This window comes from Chionomys nivalis, chromosome 17 (genome assembly GCF_950005125.1).
Source record: "Chionomys nivalis chromosome 17, mChiNiv1.1, whole genome shotgun sequence".
Taxonomy (NCBI): Eukaryota; Metazoa; Chordata; class Mammalia; order Rodentia; family Cricetidae; genus Chionomys; species Chionomys nivalis.
The window spans coordinates 49,368,950-49,382,086 of NC_080102.1; the positions used below are offsets into that span (position 1 = coordinate 49,368,950).

Here is a 13,137-nt window from a genome sequence, read left to right on the forward strand (position 1 = left end):
GCCTGCTATCACGCTGGTCAAAGAGCCAGCCATGTGCCTACAGATTCCTTCTGTGAAGACTCTGCCAGAGGGTTGATGGGATGGCAGCCTTTGAGTGAGCTGTCTGCATTCTCAGCACTATATCTGAACTGGCATGCAGCATGTGTTCCCATGTGTTGAATTGCTCTCTTTGGAAAATGGTTTTCCCTGAGTCTTTTCTAGCCCCTTTGTATCAGCATATACCCCTCCCCTTCCCTCTCTTAGTTATTAAATACACATGCAATACAGTCCCCTTCTTTTGCCCAAAATGCTTGGGTTTTCCTTATAAATATCATAAGTAGTTGGATGGCAACATTTCAGATGTTCATCTGTCTCAGGTACAACACTACTGAAGCCTACATACTGGTATATGCAAACAGGAAAAGCATATTATGCCACTTACAGATCTTTGGGCATTGCTCCCCGACACACTCCCTTTGCTGGAGATCAGACCTAAAATGATAGTTTGGTTCATTTCTCTCATCCAGCACAAAGACATACCTACTTTCCCCTGCCCCAACAATACCCATTTTGAAATGAATATTTGCATGTTTATGCTCAGAAAATATGAGGTCTAAATCTATTCTATACAAAAATTAACCTCATTTAGAACGACATTATCATATTGTTTTCCCCGAGGCGCTCATCCCTTCTTTCTTAAGCCAAATGTCCTTCAGGAAGCCGAGGGGGACAGGACTGGAGATCATTCTCCTCTCTCTGATGCGCTGTGTCTTCCAGGGAAAGAGCAAGCTGCTTCCCCACTAGCAGCTTTGCAACCACAAGCCATTATTCCAGGAACAAAGGCAGCTGAAGGTTGAGAGCTCTATCAGATTCCCCTCCTCAGATCTCTCATTTCTGAGAGGGCTCCTTGCTGAAACACACAGCTGCATTTCTTGCTTTATATCAGTTTGAACATCAAACTAAAATCCTGAGAACACAGAAATCTACGAACCAGTTGGATAAAGTGACCCTTATTTTGAAAAAGAAAATAGCGAATGATATTTTAATAGCAAATTTCTGCGGTGGCTTCATTTCATCCCGTGTGATCCCGAAGATGAGTGGCTTCCACAGCAAATGTTTTGTGTTTACCAGCAATCCTAGAAACCAAAATGCAGACTACTATGAGATTACAAGGAAGAAAACTGACTGTCAACTACAGAGAGATTGAAATGTAAACATGCCACTGTGTTGGTGTCCTCTTAAACGTTAAGACTACATCAAAAATAAATACCTGTCTAGACAGAAACAGACCTACTTCTACATATTTAAGTCTTTGTAGATTTTACTCTGTTGTCTTTACTTAGCAGGACATAATTTGCCTTCAGAGTGGATTAAATATATATACTATACACACACAGAGATAGATAGATAGATAGATAGATAGATAGATAGATAGATAGATAGATAGATAGTTGTCTTTACTTAGCAGGGCATAGTTTGCCTTCACAGTGGATTAAATATATATACTATATACACATAGATAGATAGATAGATAGATAGATAGATAGATAGATAGATAGATAGATAGATAGAGTAATACAGCCTGTGCATCTATAGGGGCATACGCTGTAATTATGCCAGGCAAATAGTTGTCCTTTACCACGACCCTCTGAAAAAGCCACTATGAGCATCTAGTCTACGTTGGCAAACACGATAGCAACATTAGGGTAGTGGAGAAGAGGAGCGGAGTGATAGCAGGTGAACCTGGGTAATGAAAGGGAAACTATGCATGAGCTTGAGTGAAAGCCAGAGGGGAAAGTGGTGAGCGTTAAATCCCAGGCAAAAAGATGGAGCTTAGCCGTGTCGGAAATCACAGGACATTTAGAATCAAATATGCCTAGAACGAGACAGTTGTGCTGCAGGTAAATTAAGAAGTGCCATGGAATGGCCGGAAACCCTTAGGGCAAAAGAAGTAAAGGCCATAGTCTGTTAAAACCACAGTCCTAGCTGGACAAGGCTTGTTTGAGAACTAGGAATAAGAAGGAATACACATGAAACCCACGAGCGTTGGGGCTTCTATCTATAGACAAGCAAGAAACGGAGGAGGCAGCTGTTTTGATCAGAGTATGAAATGTGAGCTGGGTGCTTTCCTTCTCCTGTGCTCTGCTATCCTAAGCATCTCTAATAAGGGTTTAGGGATAAGGATGATTCTGTAGTCCAAGGTGAGATTCTAAGACTGATTTCCCTGTTTTCTGGTAAGCCTGTCTGTCCTTGTGGAGCAACCAGAATCCCAGAGACCCACAAGTGGAAATTCTGAGTGGAAATATGAAGTTGCTGGAGAGAGAACCAGGCTAGCATGGCCACGTCTCTTTCCTATTTAACCTATATACGTAGTGTTCATTTAGGTACTTTTCTCTATGTTTGAATTTCCACATATTTTGATAATGTGCTAGAAGATTGAAAACATTGCCTCTATGAATTTGAGAAATCAATAAGACAAAATGGTTTTAAGCATCCAAAGGAAAATCTGCTAAATTAAAAATAAATACATCTGAACACAAAAATCTAGTTCAAGGATGCTTACTCTGTTTTAAGAACGTGGGCATGTCTGAATGCTGTAGGATTTTTTTTTTTTTCTGCACAATATAAAGCTCACAAAAGGTTGGTTTCTTTCCCTCTCTTGGTAAAAGCCAATTTTACTTGATTCAATCTTTAAAATTTCCAAGTATACTTAAAATATTGCATGTGATTTTTTTGAAAGAGGAAGTGGGTAAAGCCTTGGAAGGAGTCAAGTGTTGAGCACGGTCCTAAAGAGCTCTTCTCGTTTTGGATGAAACTCATCGGGGATATAACTGGAGTAATGTTCGGACAACTGAGTCAGGCTCCCACCCAAACACGAAGTGATTAACTGAGCCCAGGTCAGCAGCAGTCTGGGAGCGCAGCCTGCTCAGGGGTGCTCTGCGGCTCTCTAATTGGCTCCCGGGAGCGTGCAGGATGACGGATTTCAGTTGTGGAACTGCCAGCCGCTTCCCCCGGCACTATTATCTCAGAGTGACACTTCCATTACTCTGAGCGGAGAAAGATGAACGTCACCTGTCAGGGGCTGGTTAATTGTGTTGCTAGATGTATGTTGCCAGGGCGCAGGTTGGACATTTATGAACATAACTGCTTCCTGTGATGTCCACCATCCTTTAGGGATCGATGCGGCTCTTACAGCGCGCGTGTAATTGAGTGAAGGCACTTTCCATGGAGGGGCGAAGATGAGCCCATTGTGGGAGCTTCATTGTCCATACATTCACCATAAATGAGCTGATATTTGCCATTTATTGTGTGCAGCATTGTGGAAATAGAAACTAATGTGCCACTTGCATTTGTTCTCTAGATAAATGGGGAAGACATCCAGAACCGGGAAGAGGCCGTGGCTCTGCTGTCGAGCGAGGAGTGTAAGAGACTTGTGCTCCTGGTCGCCAGGCCCGACATGCAGGTTCGAGCAGAGAGCAGGGGCTTGAGCCTGGACGTTATTATTCACTGAGTTCATGAATGAATGTGTATGTGTTTCTGCTAGGTGGCATGGAATCGCTTCCAGATACAAAACACTGCAAAGGCTGATCCTTACTGTCTAACTTCACCCCCAGAAAAGCCTACTAAAGACTCCAGAAAAAAATAGCTAAGCATCGATTTTAGAGAAAAATTTAAAACACACAAAATGGAATCCTATCTCTCTGTCTGCTTGATAGTTTCTTAAATGCATTAACAAATGAGAAATAGTTGACTTCAGATTATTTCATTTTAAATTCTGTATAGACCCTTCCTTTAGGCTTCTATCTAAAATATATAATCGGCATATTAAGGAATCATGAAGGATTCTCTAATGAGAAAAATATTAGCATATGTAGCTATCATCTTAAATCTTCCTAAAGTAACAATGAAACGAACTCTCTCTGGTGTAGTTCCACGGAGGACACGAGTTCTTTTCCATAATTAACGTGACAAAAACATTTTCCTGCTGCCCAAAAATGACGCTTCAAAAGGAATATTGTCTTGAGAGAGGAAGGTGCCATCAGCAACAAGGAGAGATAATGGTCAGGGAAAGGCACTTGCCTCACGCCTCTTTCCACTTCCTGTTCCTGTCCCCTTGAACGTAGAGTGGACAGCACGCTGTCACTGTCCTACCCACCTGTCAGCTGTGGGAGGGAAGTTAGTTATGTCATCGTTTGTCTCTCAGGCTATTGATCTGATATTGTTCAGACTCAGTAACTACATTCTCTCTATAAATTACACGGAGAACGTGTATTTCAGTGGCAGGCTGGGTCCTGACTTGAATAGAGTGGATATAAAAAGACCCCTCCTTCTGCATATATTTCCTTTATACCCTGACCATTCTAAATGGTTCTCATAAAGTCTGCCATAGCCTGGAGCGGAGCGAATCCACACACCTGAGGTCGTGGTGGAGGGGAATGAGCCCGTGCACCAGGCTGGAGTGCCTTCTTGCTAGGAGGGAATTTTAAAATACGTTTGAAATTGTCGCAGTTATCTGGAAGATTCTTGAGCCAATTATCTCACTGATCCCATTCCATTAAAGAAAAAAAAAGAAAGAACAAAGAAAGGAAAGAATAAAGGGGAACAGTAAAGTTCTTGGTAAGTTGAAAAGAGTCGAGCGGCCACCCCTGTTGTGGAAAGGGTTTGTTATAAGGCAATTTCCTGTTCTCCCTTGTAGCTGCTGAGGAACTCATGCATTTAGAACTGAAGCATTTCCCAGAGTGATCATAATGGGTAATAGAAATAATAGATATTAATGGCTTAAGACTAGACCTGCTACTCTTTGCCAGGCATACCTGGCTGGCAGAGGGTGGCTATCTGGCTCGCCCTCCTGAGCTTTCCCTCTGCAATAGTCAGTGTTGGAGGGCGAACCATCACATCAGACTCTTTCCCCCTTGCTAGCAGACACCTCCAGTGCCACAGACCACCACACCACCTGCTCAAACCAGGCTTGCCTTCACCCTTGGTTCTGAAAAGGGGCTCTATATGTCACTAGAAAAGATGCAATTGCTTTGAAAATTGGATTTCCAGTGAAATCATTCAAGAAAATTCATCGTAACACCTTACCTTTAAAATAGAATTTACAAGGTACATGGTAGAGATGGGGAAAAAAAAGAAAAATGCAGACGGATCCCGTTTCTCCACCTGCTGTCTTTGTCTGTCAAATTCGGCATCTCTTGTTGCACTACGTGAGTGTGTAGTTTGAGCAGGGAGAATGAGGGAGCACACTATTTGTGTGCTTTCCATAACGGGTTTAAAAATGTTTCGAATGCTCTCCAGATCCTTGGAAATGATCTATGTGCTTGCTGGGGGCAGTAGTGTGCATCCGTGCAATGTTTTTAAATAACTCATTTCCTTCCTTCCCTGTCACCTTTCTTTCATTTCCTGCCCATTTTCTTCCTCAGACCATTAAAGATATTGCTTTCTATCCCGTTCCCCTCGGGAAATGGGGGCAGCAAGGGCTCTCAGAGAAACTTGGAACCACTAGTTTTGAGATGCTATACTCCATCGTTTCTCTATACAGTGCTGTGTCTGACCTAACTTACTTTGTGCGGGCACTGCACCTTGTCCTGTGAAGCTGATCCTTCCTTCCTTGCAGTTTTAGCAAGGAACTTTTTAGCACACAGTTAGATCTGAGGTAATATAATTCTGTGTGGACTTTAATGGCCACCATGGAATCTGTGCATTATAGTTTGCTATTTCTTGCTGTGATAAACACAAGAACCAAAAGCAATTTGGGGAGGAAAGAACTGTTTGCTTGCTTGGTTGTTTGTTTTACCCCACCACTGAGGGATGCCAGGGCAAGAGCTCCTTGAAGGTTCTTGGAGGCGGGAGCCGTAGCAAAGACCACAGAGGATGCTACGCACTGGCATAGACCAGTTATAACATAGGCCCACCTACCCAGGGATGCTACCACCCACAGCGGGATGGGCCCTCTTACCTCACTTAACAACTAAAGAATTGTACCCACAAACATGTCCGTGGCCAATCTGATGGAGGCAAGTCCTCCGTGACTTTTCCCTCTCCCAGGTGTTTTGTCAAAACGAATGTTAACTACAATGACGCCATGCACTGTCCTCTGTTAATAAATGCCATGCGAGTTTGTGGACGCTGGTGGTACCACTTAATGTCCTATTTTCAAGTTGGCTTTTTTTTCTTTTTAAGTTTTCAGACATTGATTTGTCGTTAAAGGTTTCTTATTGAAAACACCTCCAACTCTTGCCCCTTTGTCATTAGACACCTGTGCTCTTTGTAGCCCAGAGTGAACAGAGTTCTGATGGTAGTATGGGTCATTTAATGAGCATAAACAGCTGATGTGTGTACTCCAGCTCCAGAAACGGAGGCCAATTATCCGCATTGGCTGTCTACAGCAATCAAAGTGTGATGGCAATCTCCAGCTTCCTACTTCACTTCGTGTAAAGAAACCAATGAGATTTGTTTCAGTGAGGGTGGAAAGTGCCTCACCCACAAACGGAACTGTGTACCACTCCACTTCCTTTAAAGACCACATTGGCCAGAATCCCGAGGACTAATAGACGTGATGGGAGCTGGGGTGTCCTCCGTGGTACAGTATGTACCTAACACACTTGAGGCCTTGAGTAATTCTCAGAACCCTGTGAATAAGCAGGCATGGCTAAGGTTACTTTTATTTCCCTAAAGAATTTAGGTGCCAGTGAGATGGCTCAGTAGATAAAGTCACTTACCACCGAGCCTGATAACCTGAGTTTGATTCCCTGAAGTCACCTGGTGCCAAGAAAAGACATACTCCCACAGGATGTCCTCTGAGTTTCTGGTGGACCCCATGGAATTTGGACATATACAGGCATGCACACACACACACACACACACACACACACACAACGAGAGAGAGAGAGAGAGAGAGAGAGAGAGAGAGAGAGAGAGAGAGAGAGAGAGAGAGAGAGAATAATTAAAGTTTGGGTGATTGATTTTTTTGTCTTTGGGGTGGTTTTTTTTTCTTTGCTTTTTTTTATAGATAAAATCTGTTGTCTATCAAGTCTTTTATGATGAGCTTCACCTTACTATCTTGAGTCATACAACTAAAAATTAAAAAAAAAATCAGGGTAAGGCTAAAATCTGCTTGTTGGAGGCACATTGTATACAGTCGCACTGGGGGATGCTGTTCATGGTAAAAGCCCAATTGTCTCATAGCCGGATCAGAACCACTGCAGTTCTTTTCAGCCAGGGCCGTGGGAGATAATGAGCATGCCAGCTGTGGATTATACAGTGCGCTTTTCATGTGTTCTGAAAGAAGGTAATGCTCTGTGCTGTGGGATTTACTCAGTTATGAGAGAAAAATCTAAAGCTGTTTCAGTAGAGGATAAAAGGTCTGAGAATCCCTTTCTTTCTTTCTTTCTTTCTTTCTTTCTTTCTTTCTTTTTGTCTCACCTTTTCTTCTTTCTGAAAGGTGACTATAGGGGGCTGCGGCTCTGAAGAGAATCACCGATAAAGAGAGCTGGTCGGCAGTCTGCATTGAGGCTTACCCTATTTTAGCATGGGTCTCCCTAACGTAATGTAATGTACTAATGTTTTCCTTTGCAGCTGGATGAAGGCTGGCTGGAAGATGAAAGGAATGAATTCTTAGAGGAGTTAAACTCAGAGATGCTGGAGGAAGAACATAATGAAGGGGCCCAGTGCACAGCCAATGAGCTACAGCAGGTAGGGCCACCCATCTGAACAGCATCATTGGAAATGTCGCTAGTTTTCTCTAATGGGTAAGGAAACACAGTTAAAGGGGTTGATCAAACAACTCTGTAATCTTTTTGGGCAAATGATCTTCTCAAATGAAGCAGAAGGAATATGGACCTTTTCTATTAAGATTATTCCCAGTTTGGAAAGCCTGAGCAATACTGTTAATATAATACAGTAGCATTAAGATGTTGAAATAGGTAGTTTTCAGTGTAATTTGCCAAAACTTAATAGTAAACGTGTGTGTAGCATTTGGCTATAATTACTAGGAAAAAGCAGCTATCAAATGCGGAGTAACTTCAAAAAATGGAAATTTGAACTTTACAATATAAATGTTTCTATAAATGTAAAGAGAAGAAGATGTGATATAATGATTTGTATACTTCATGGGTTAATCACACCTGTGTATGCCTAAGCAACCATAAAAGTGATCTTTGGCCCCATGCCGGCTTATGCATGTCCCACAGCATTATTTGAGGTGACCGACATCATGTTATCTTAAGGTCACATATGCATTCAACAGAAATTTGAACTCTTAATGTTCCGAGCACCATCCTGCTACTTAGAATGTTTGAAAAAATAGAGTTCCTGACCTTGATTAATACCTAATGAGGGAAGATCGTGGCGTGGCTATGGCAGAGTAAGTCTAAGAGTCTTATTTTTATTATTTTTGCGCTACATAAAAACATGACCTATTTTTTATTCTAATTCATGTCTTTCATCTGCCTGACATATCTCTTGTTAACATTCCTGTCAATTTACTACTTGGTTTAATTATCATCCTAGTCCCAACATTAATTATTAACTCATCCTAAAAGATGTTTTTTTTAAAAAAAAAAAAATCCTGACAGGTTAAACCATGTGAAGAATAGCCATTCTAACACCTCACCAACCTGAATAATGAAATATGTTTTCATGCTACCATCTCAAACAGAATGTCGTAACTACGCCCTGAGACAGCAAGCTCCACCGTCGACACAGCCAGGAATGATGTATCTTGGGATTCTTGCTGGCCCCTCTCCTAGCCTGTGCTCAGAAGTGATGCCACTGGGTGGTAGTTGTTTTGCAATATAGGTAGGGTGGGAGTTTCTATATATGACTTCTGTCAGCACCAGCCACAAATAAAGATATCTTTTGTTGGCAGCTGCTGCTTACAACCAAGAAAATCCTTGCCCCAGGCCTTTTCTTTCTTAGATAAAAAATGTAACCAATACAGAATTGACAAGAGGTTGTTGGAATAAAGAGTAAGGGAGAGATCCTGTTCAGGTGCATGCAGTGCCAAGTGCTGCCTGCTCACATCAGATGGAATACAACTGTGAGGCCTTGGGAAGGAACACAAAACGTCCCTGAGGTTAGACACCCATTGTGTGGCCATTTTTCTTCACCAGAAGCCTGAAAACTGATGAGAAGTACAAACACCTTTAAAACACCTTTTGCCCTCATAAGAAGGACTATTGCATGAGCAATGTATTGTCAGAAACACTGTCTGTCAGAGTCCTAATTCCAGAGGGCAGTTATAAATGACAGCCAGGTATTATGTTAGGAACATTATGTTAGAGCAAGGAACTCTGGGATTGGAAGGGAGATTTTCATTTTCACATTTTTTTCACAGACCAGTGAATGCAAAGTCAACTTAGCAACTTAAATTTGGAGGCAGGTTAGTCAATGCCTTATACCACCGAGGTTAACTTTCTACGCAGTCTTGGGTTGGACAGCTGCCATGAAGTCATTGTACAGTTATTTGCACGACATGGTTTGTGTCCTTCCAGCTGTACATAAAGTAAGAAAAAGACTAGCCGTTCTGCACTGTCTCAAGTCCTTAGAAGATACGAGCATGCTTTCATTGTAAGGACTGTTGCATATAAACTCAAACTCCCAGAAGTAATATGACCATCAGGGTTAAGGTGAGCAAGGCACAGCATATAGCCCTTGTCAGACAGAGCCAGACGTGGGGCTGTGAATGGCTTTCCTTTGCTAATTGTAATTTTTTTTATCAGAAAGGCATTTAAAATCAGTGTAGTCATAACTAAGACGTGAACTTATTGTAGGGAAAACTTGAGAATCCTATAACTAATACATCCATGATAGATAACTATATTTTCTTATTATTTATATGACATTATTTTGGGGGAATGAAATAGCAATTATCTAGAGAGTTTTTAAACTTACTTTAGAGTACTTTTATTATTCTATCCAATCTTTCTTACCACAGATTTAATTGGGTTTAATCATGTAGGCTAGAGTTAGGAGATAGACCCTATAGTGAGTAAATCGACAGTAAGGAAAACCGTGCGGAGTGGGTAAGGTGGATCACGGATGACATGCAGTGAGGAAAGAAAGGCTTTCACCATATCCATCTCTTTGGGCCATTGATAAGCTGTTCTTTATGAAAGTAAAAATTATCAGGTAGTAAAATTTTATATATGCATATGTGCAACATATATGCAGATTAGATATGTCCATATATGTCAAAACATGTTTTTATATTATATGAATGCCTGCTCATCTGTGTTGCTCAAATTTTCCTGGAAACTATCCGGTTTCACTTGTTATTGGGGAAGGGATTACTGTTCAATTGGTGCAGTAGCCAACATTATGACTTCAGACTTTTACAGAATTAAAAAAACAAAAGCTGTATTGTATTGGAAAGTAGTAAGGAGGCCAGTTTGGGCATCCTCTCCAATACTTCTTGGGGACTTTGCTGGGGTCATTCTTGTGGATTCCTGGAAAATTTTCTAGTGCCAGGTTTCTTGTTATTTTTTTCCTGAGGTGTCACTAGAAGAGCAGAGAGTGGTGTGTGTGTGTGTGTGTGTGTGTGTGTGTGTGTGTGTGTGTGTGTGTAGGTACAAGCTCTTTCTGGTTTTATTCTCATGGCAACAAAGACATTCAGAAGAAATGTTCTCAAACCAAGGATGCCTGGTGTACCTGCTAAGTCCTATTTGCTCTTCTCTTCTGCTGCTAACAGGCATTGTGCCAAGGCACTGAACAGATATCACTGTGCAATGAGGTGAAGGCCTACAGAGTCTTGACATGCACAGGTATAAAACTTTAAGAAGAAAATATGAAACAAATAAGCAAAACCCCATGGTCTTTGCTTTGTTTGGTTTGGTTTGGTTTGATTTGGTCTGGTTTTTTGGAGACAGAGTTTCTCTGTAGCTTTAGAGCCTGTCCTGGAACTAGCTTTTGTAGACCAGACTGGCCTTGAACTCACAGAGATCTGCCTGCTTTTGCCTCCTGAGTTCTAGAATTAAAGGCAGGTACCACTACCACTAAGCTAAAACCCCATGTTATATTCTAGATCTAAACAAAGAAACATAATTTTCTGTAGCCATACCAATTTTTATCAAAGAAAACCTAAATTAATAGTTTTTATTTTGAGACAATTTGAAAAGAATTTCTCCATTTTTTCATATAAACACATACCACATAATAAATACACAAAGGACTATATAGAAACACATATACACTAAGTTTGTGCATCTTTCAGTTAACCAGGACACTGTAATACAAATTTATCAGGTAATAAAAAGAAAGTTAAAACTGAACCATATTCGCGAACAAATGGAAAGGTTAAGGTTATCTAATGTTAAGGCTTTTAGTGCAAGTCTTATATAGTATTTGGATTGATTTTTTAAGTGAAGCCATCTCTGTAGCTCCTGATGGAGCTTTCTGGGGTTGTTGTTGTTGGTTGCTGTTGGTGGTGGTGGTGGTGGTGGTGGTAGTATTGTTGCAGTGGTGGTGGTGTTGCATTGTTGTTGGTGTTCGTGATGGTGGTGATGATGGTGATGTTGTTGTAGTGGTGGTGGTGGTGGTGTATTGTCTTGTTTGGTTTCTTTTCCTAGTCTTGGTTTCCAATGAGTCTATGGATTTGTTCCTAGCTATTTACCTTTGAGCTAGGCCTGGCTGAAATAGCAATCTTATAAGTAGCTTGGAACAATCAACAGACTTAAAATGGACAGATAAAGAACTTAGAGAGCTAAGTTCTGAACACCCGCTCAGTGATACAGTTTCAGAACTCTCTGGGAAATAGCCACAAGAAACTTTAAAGGAGCCACACTCATACACAGGAGGGAAGCACACAAAAGCCAAGTGAATTTACCAGAGAAAGGCCACAAGGCACTGCTGTAAGCTTGGTGATGACAGGAAGCAGAGGAAGGTCTGAGGAAAGCAGTCACTTCGCACCAACCCTAATCTGAGGAATTCTAGGGACGGTTTACCTTGGCGGGATTGAACTAAATTCTGCTCCGTGGTCTCCAGAACTCCTTTTGTGAGAAGCTTATCTGGTTGCTTAAGGAAAGGCACTGCCCAGGAAATGTTTCAAGCCACTGTGCTGCTTATCTGGCATTGTTTCCCAGAGTCACCCATCTGCCAGACACCCCCTCCTAGTGTCTCGGGACACCCTGACTCCAAGTGTGTAGGTAGCTCAGGAAAAGGGCTAACCGCTCTCAAGTACACCTTCTGATGAGCTGAGTTCCTTCTGACCCAGGAGTGGGGCATGTTCTTCTGAGGTGTCTCCATGTGACACGATAGTAAGTTATGCTAGCACCTATCTCGGGGCCCTTGTCGCCCCGGGTATCCAGGGAAGGCTGGAGACAGTGTTTATTCTTCAGAACCAGAATACTTCATAATAGAAAGTTCTCAGAGCAGTACCGAGGTAGCCCCCAAATACCTCAGCCTCTACCAAACCAGCAGTCACCAACATGGCTTCAAAAAACAGAGAAAATGAAACTAATAGGTACGGGAAATATAAAGCAATTAAACAAGAGTATACCTCCCTGTAGCGAGCTGCATGAAGCCACACCTGATGGCAATGTAGAGAGCTGTGTGGAGTCACACCTGATGGCAATGTAGAGAGCTGTGTGGACTCACACCTGATGGTGCTGGCTCCCGCCCTCCGCGATCCCGAAAGTGAGTGCTCTCTGTGATAATCAACTCGTAATATCAACTAGGCCTGACTTATGCTATTATCACGCAATGACTGTCAGCTGCTTGCATATGCGTGAACCTATGGGCAGTGCCCACCTGGCAATCTGAGGTTGGCGGCCCAGGCCTACTTAAGGGCTGGGAGAGGTTTGCCCGGAGAGAGAGAGAGATTCTACAATTGTCAAAAGGTCCTGAATAAAACTGCAGTGAGAAGAGCTCCGGTGGTTGCGTCATCCTTGCTGGACGAGAGTGGCCGCGACACCTCCCGATTGGTCAGACCAAACAACCTGCAGTGTCCTCCACATAGAACCTTATTATTCTGCTTCTACACCCAGGCTCCAAAGGCAGGAAGAGCCCAGGACTCCTAAAGGGATTCTTCATCTCCAGAAGTCTGTCCTTTCACCAAAGACTTTGCTCATACACCTAAACCAGGAAGGCAGGTCAAGGCAGTAGCCTCTCATTGGCCTACTCATGCAGAGACACCCTGTTTCCAGAGGTTTCCTTCTGAAA

The 13,137-nt window shown here is 42.2% G+C and overlaps 1 protein-coding gene across 1 annotated transcript in view; it reads left to right on the forward strand.

The window, feature by feature from the left end:
• Pdzrn4 (PDZ domain containing ring finger 4) overlaps positions 1-13,137 on the forward strand; it is a 154,625-nt gene that overhangs the window by 137,955 nt on the left and 3,533 nt on the right. The window contains exons 6-7 of the mRNA XM_057791965.1: positions 3,341-3,442; positions 7,558-7,674. Coding sequence (XP_057647948.1) covers positions 3,341-3,442; positions 7,558-7,674 — 219 coding nt within the window. The remainder of the gene's footprint in view (positions 1-3,340; positions 3,443-7,557; positions 7,675-13,137) is intronic.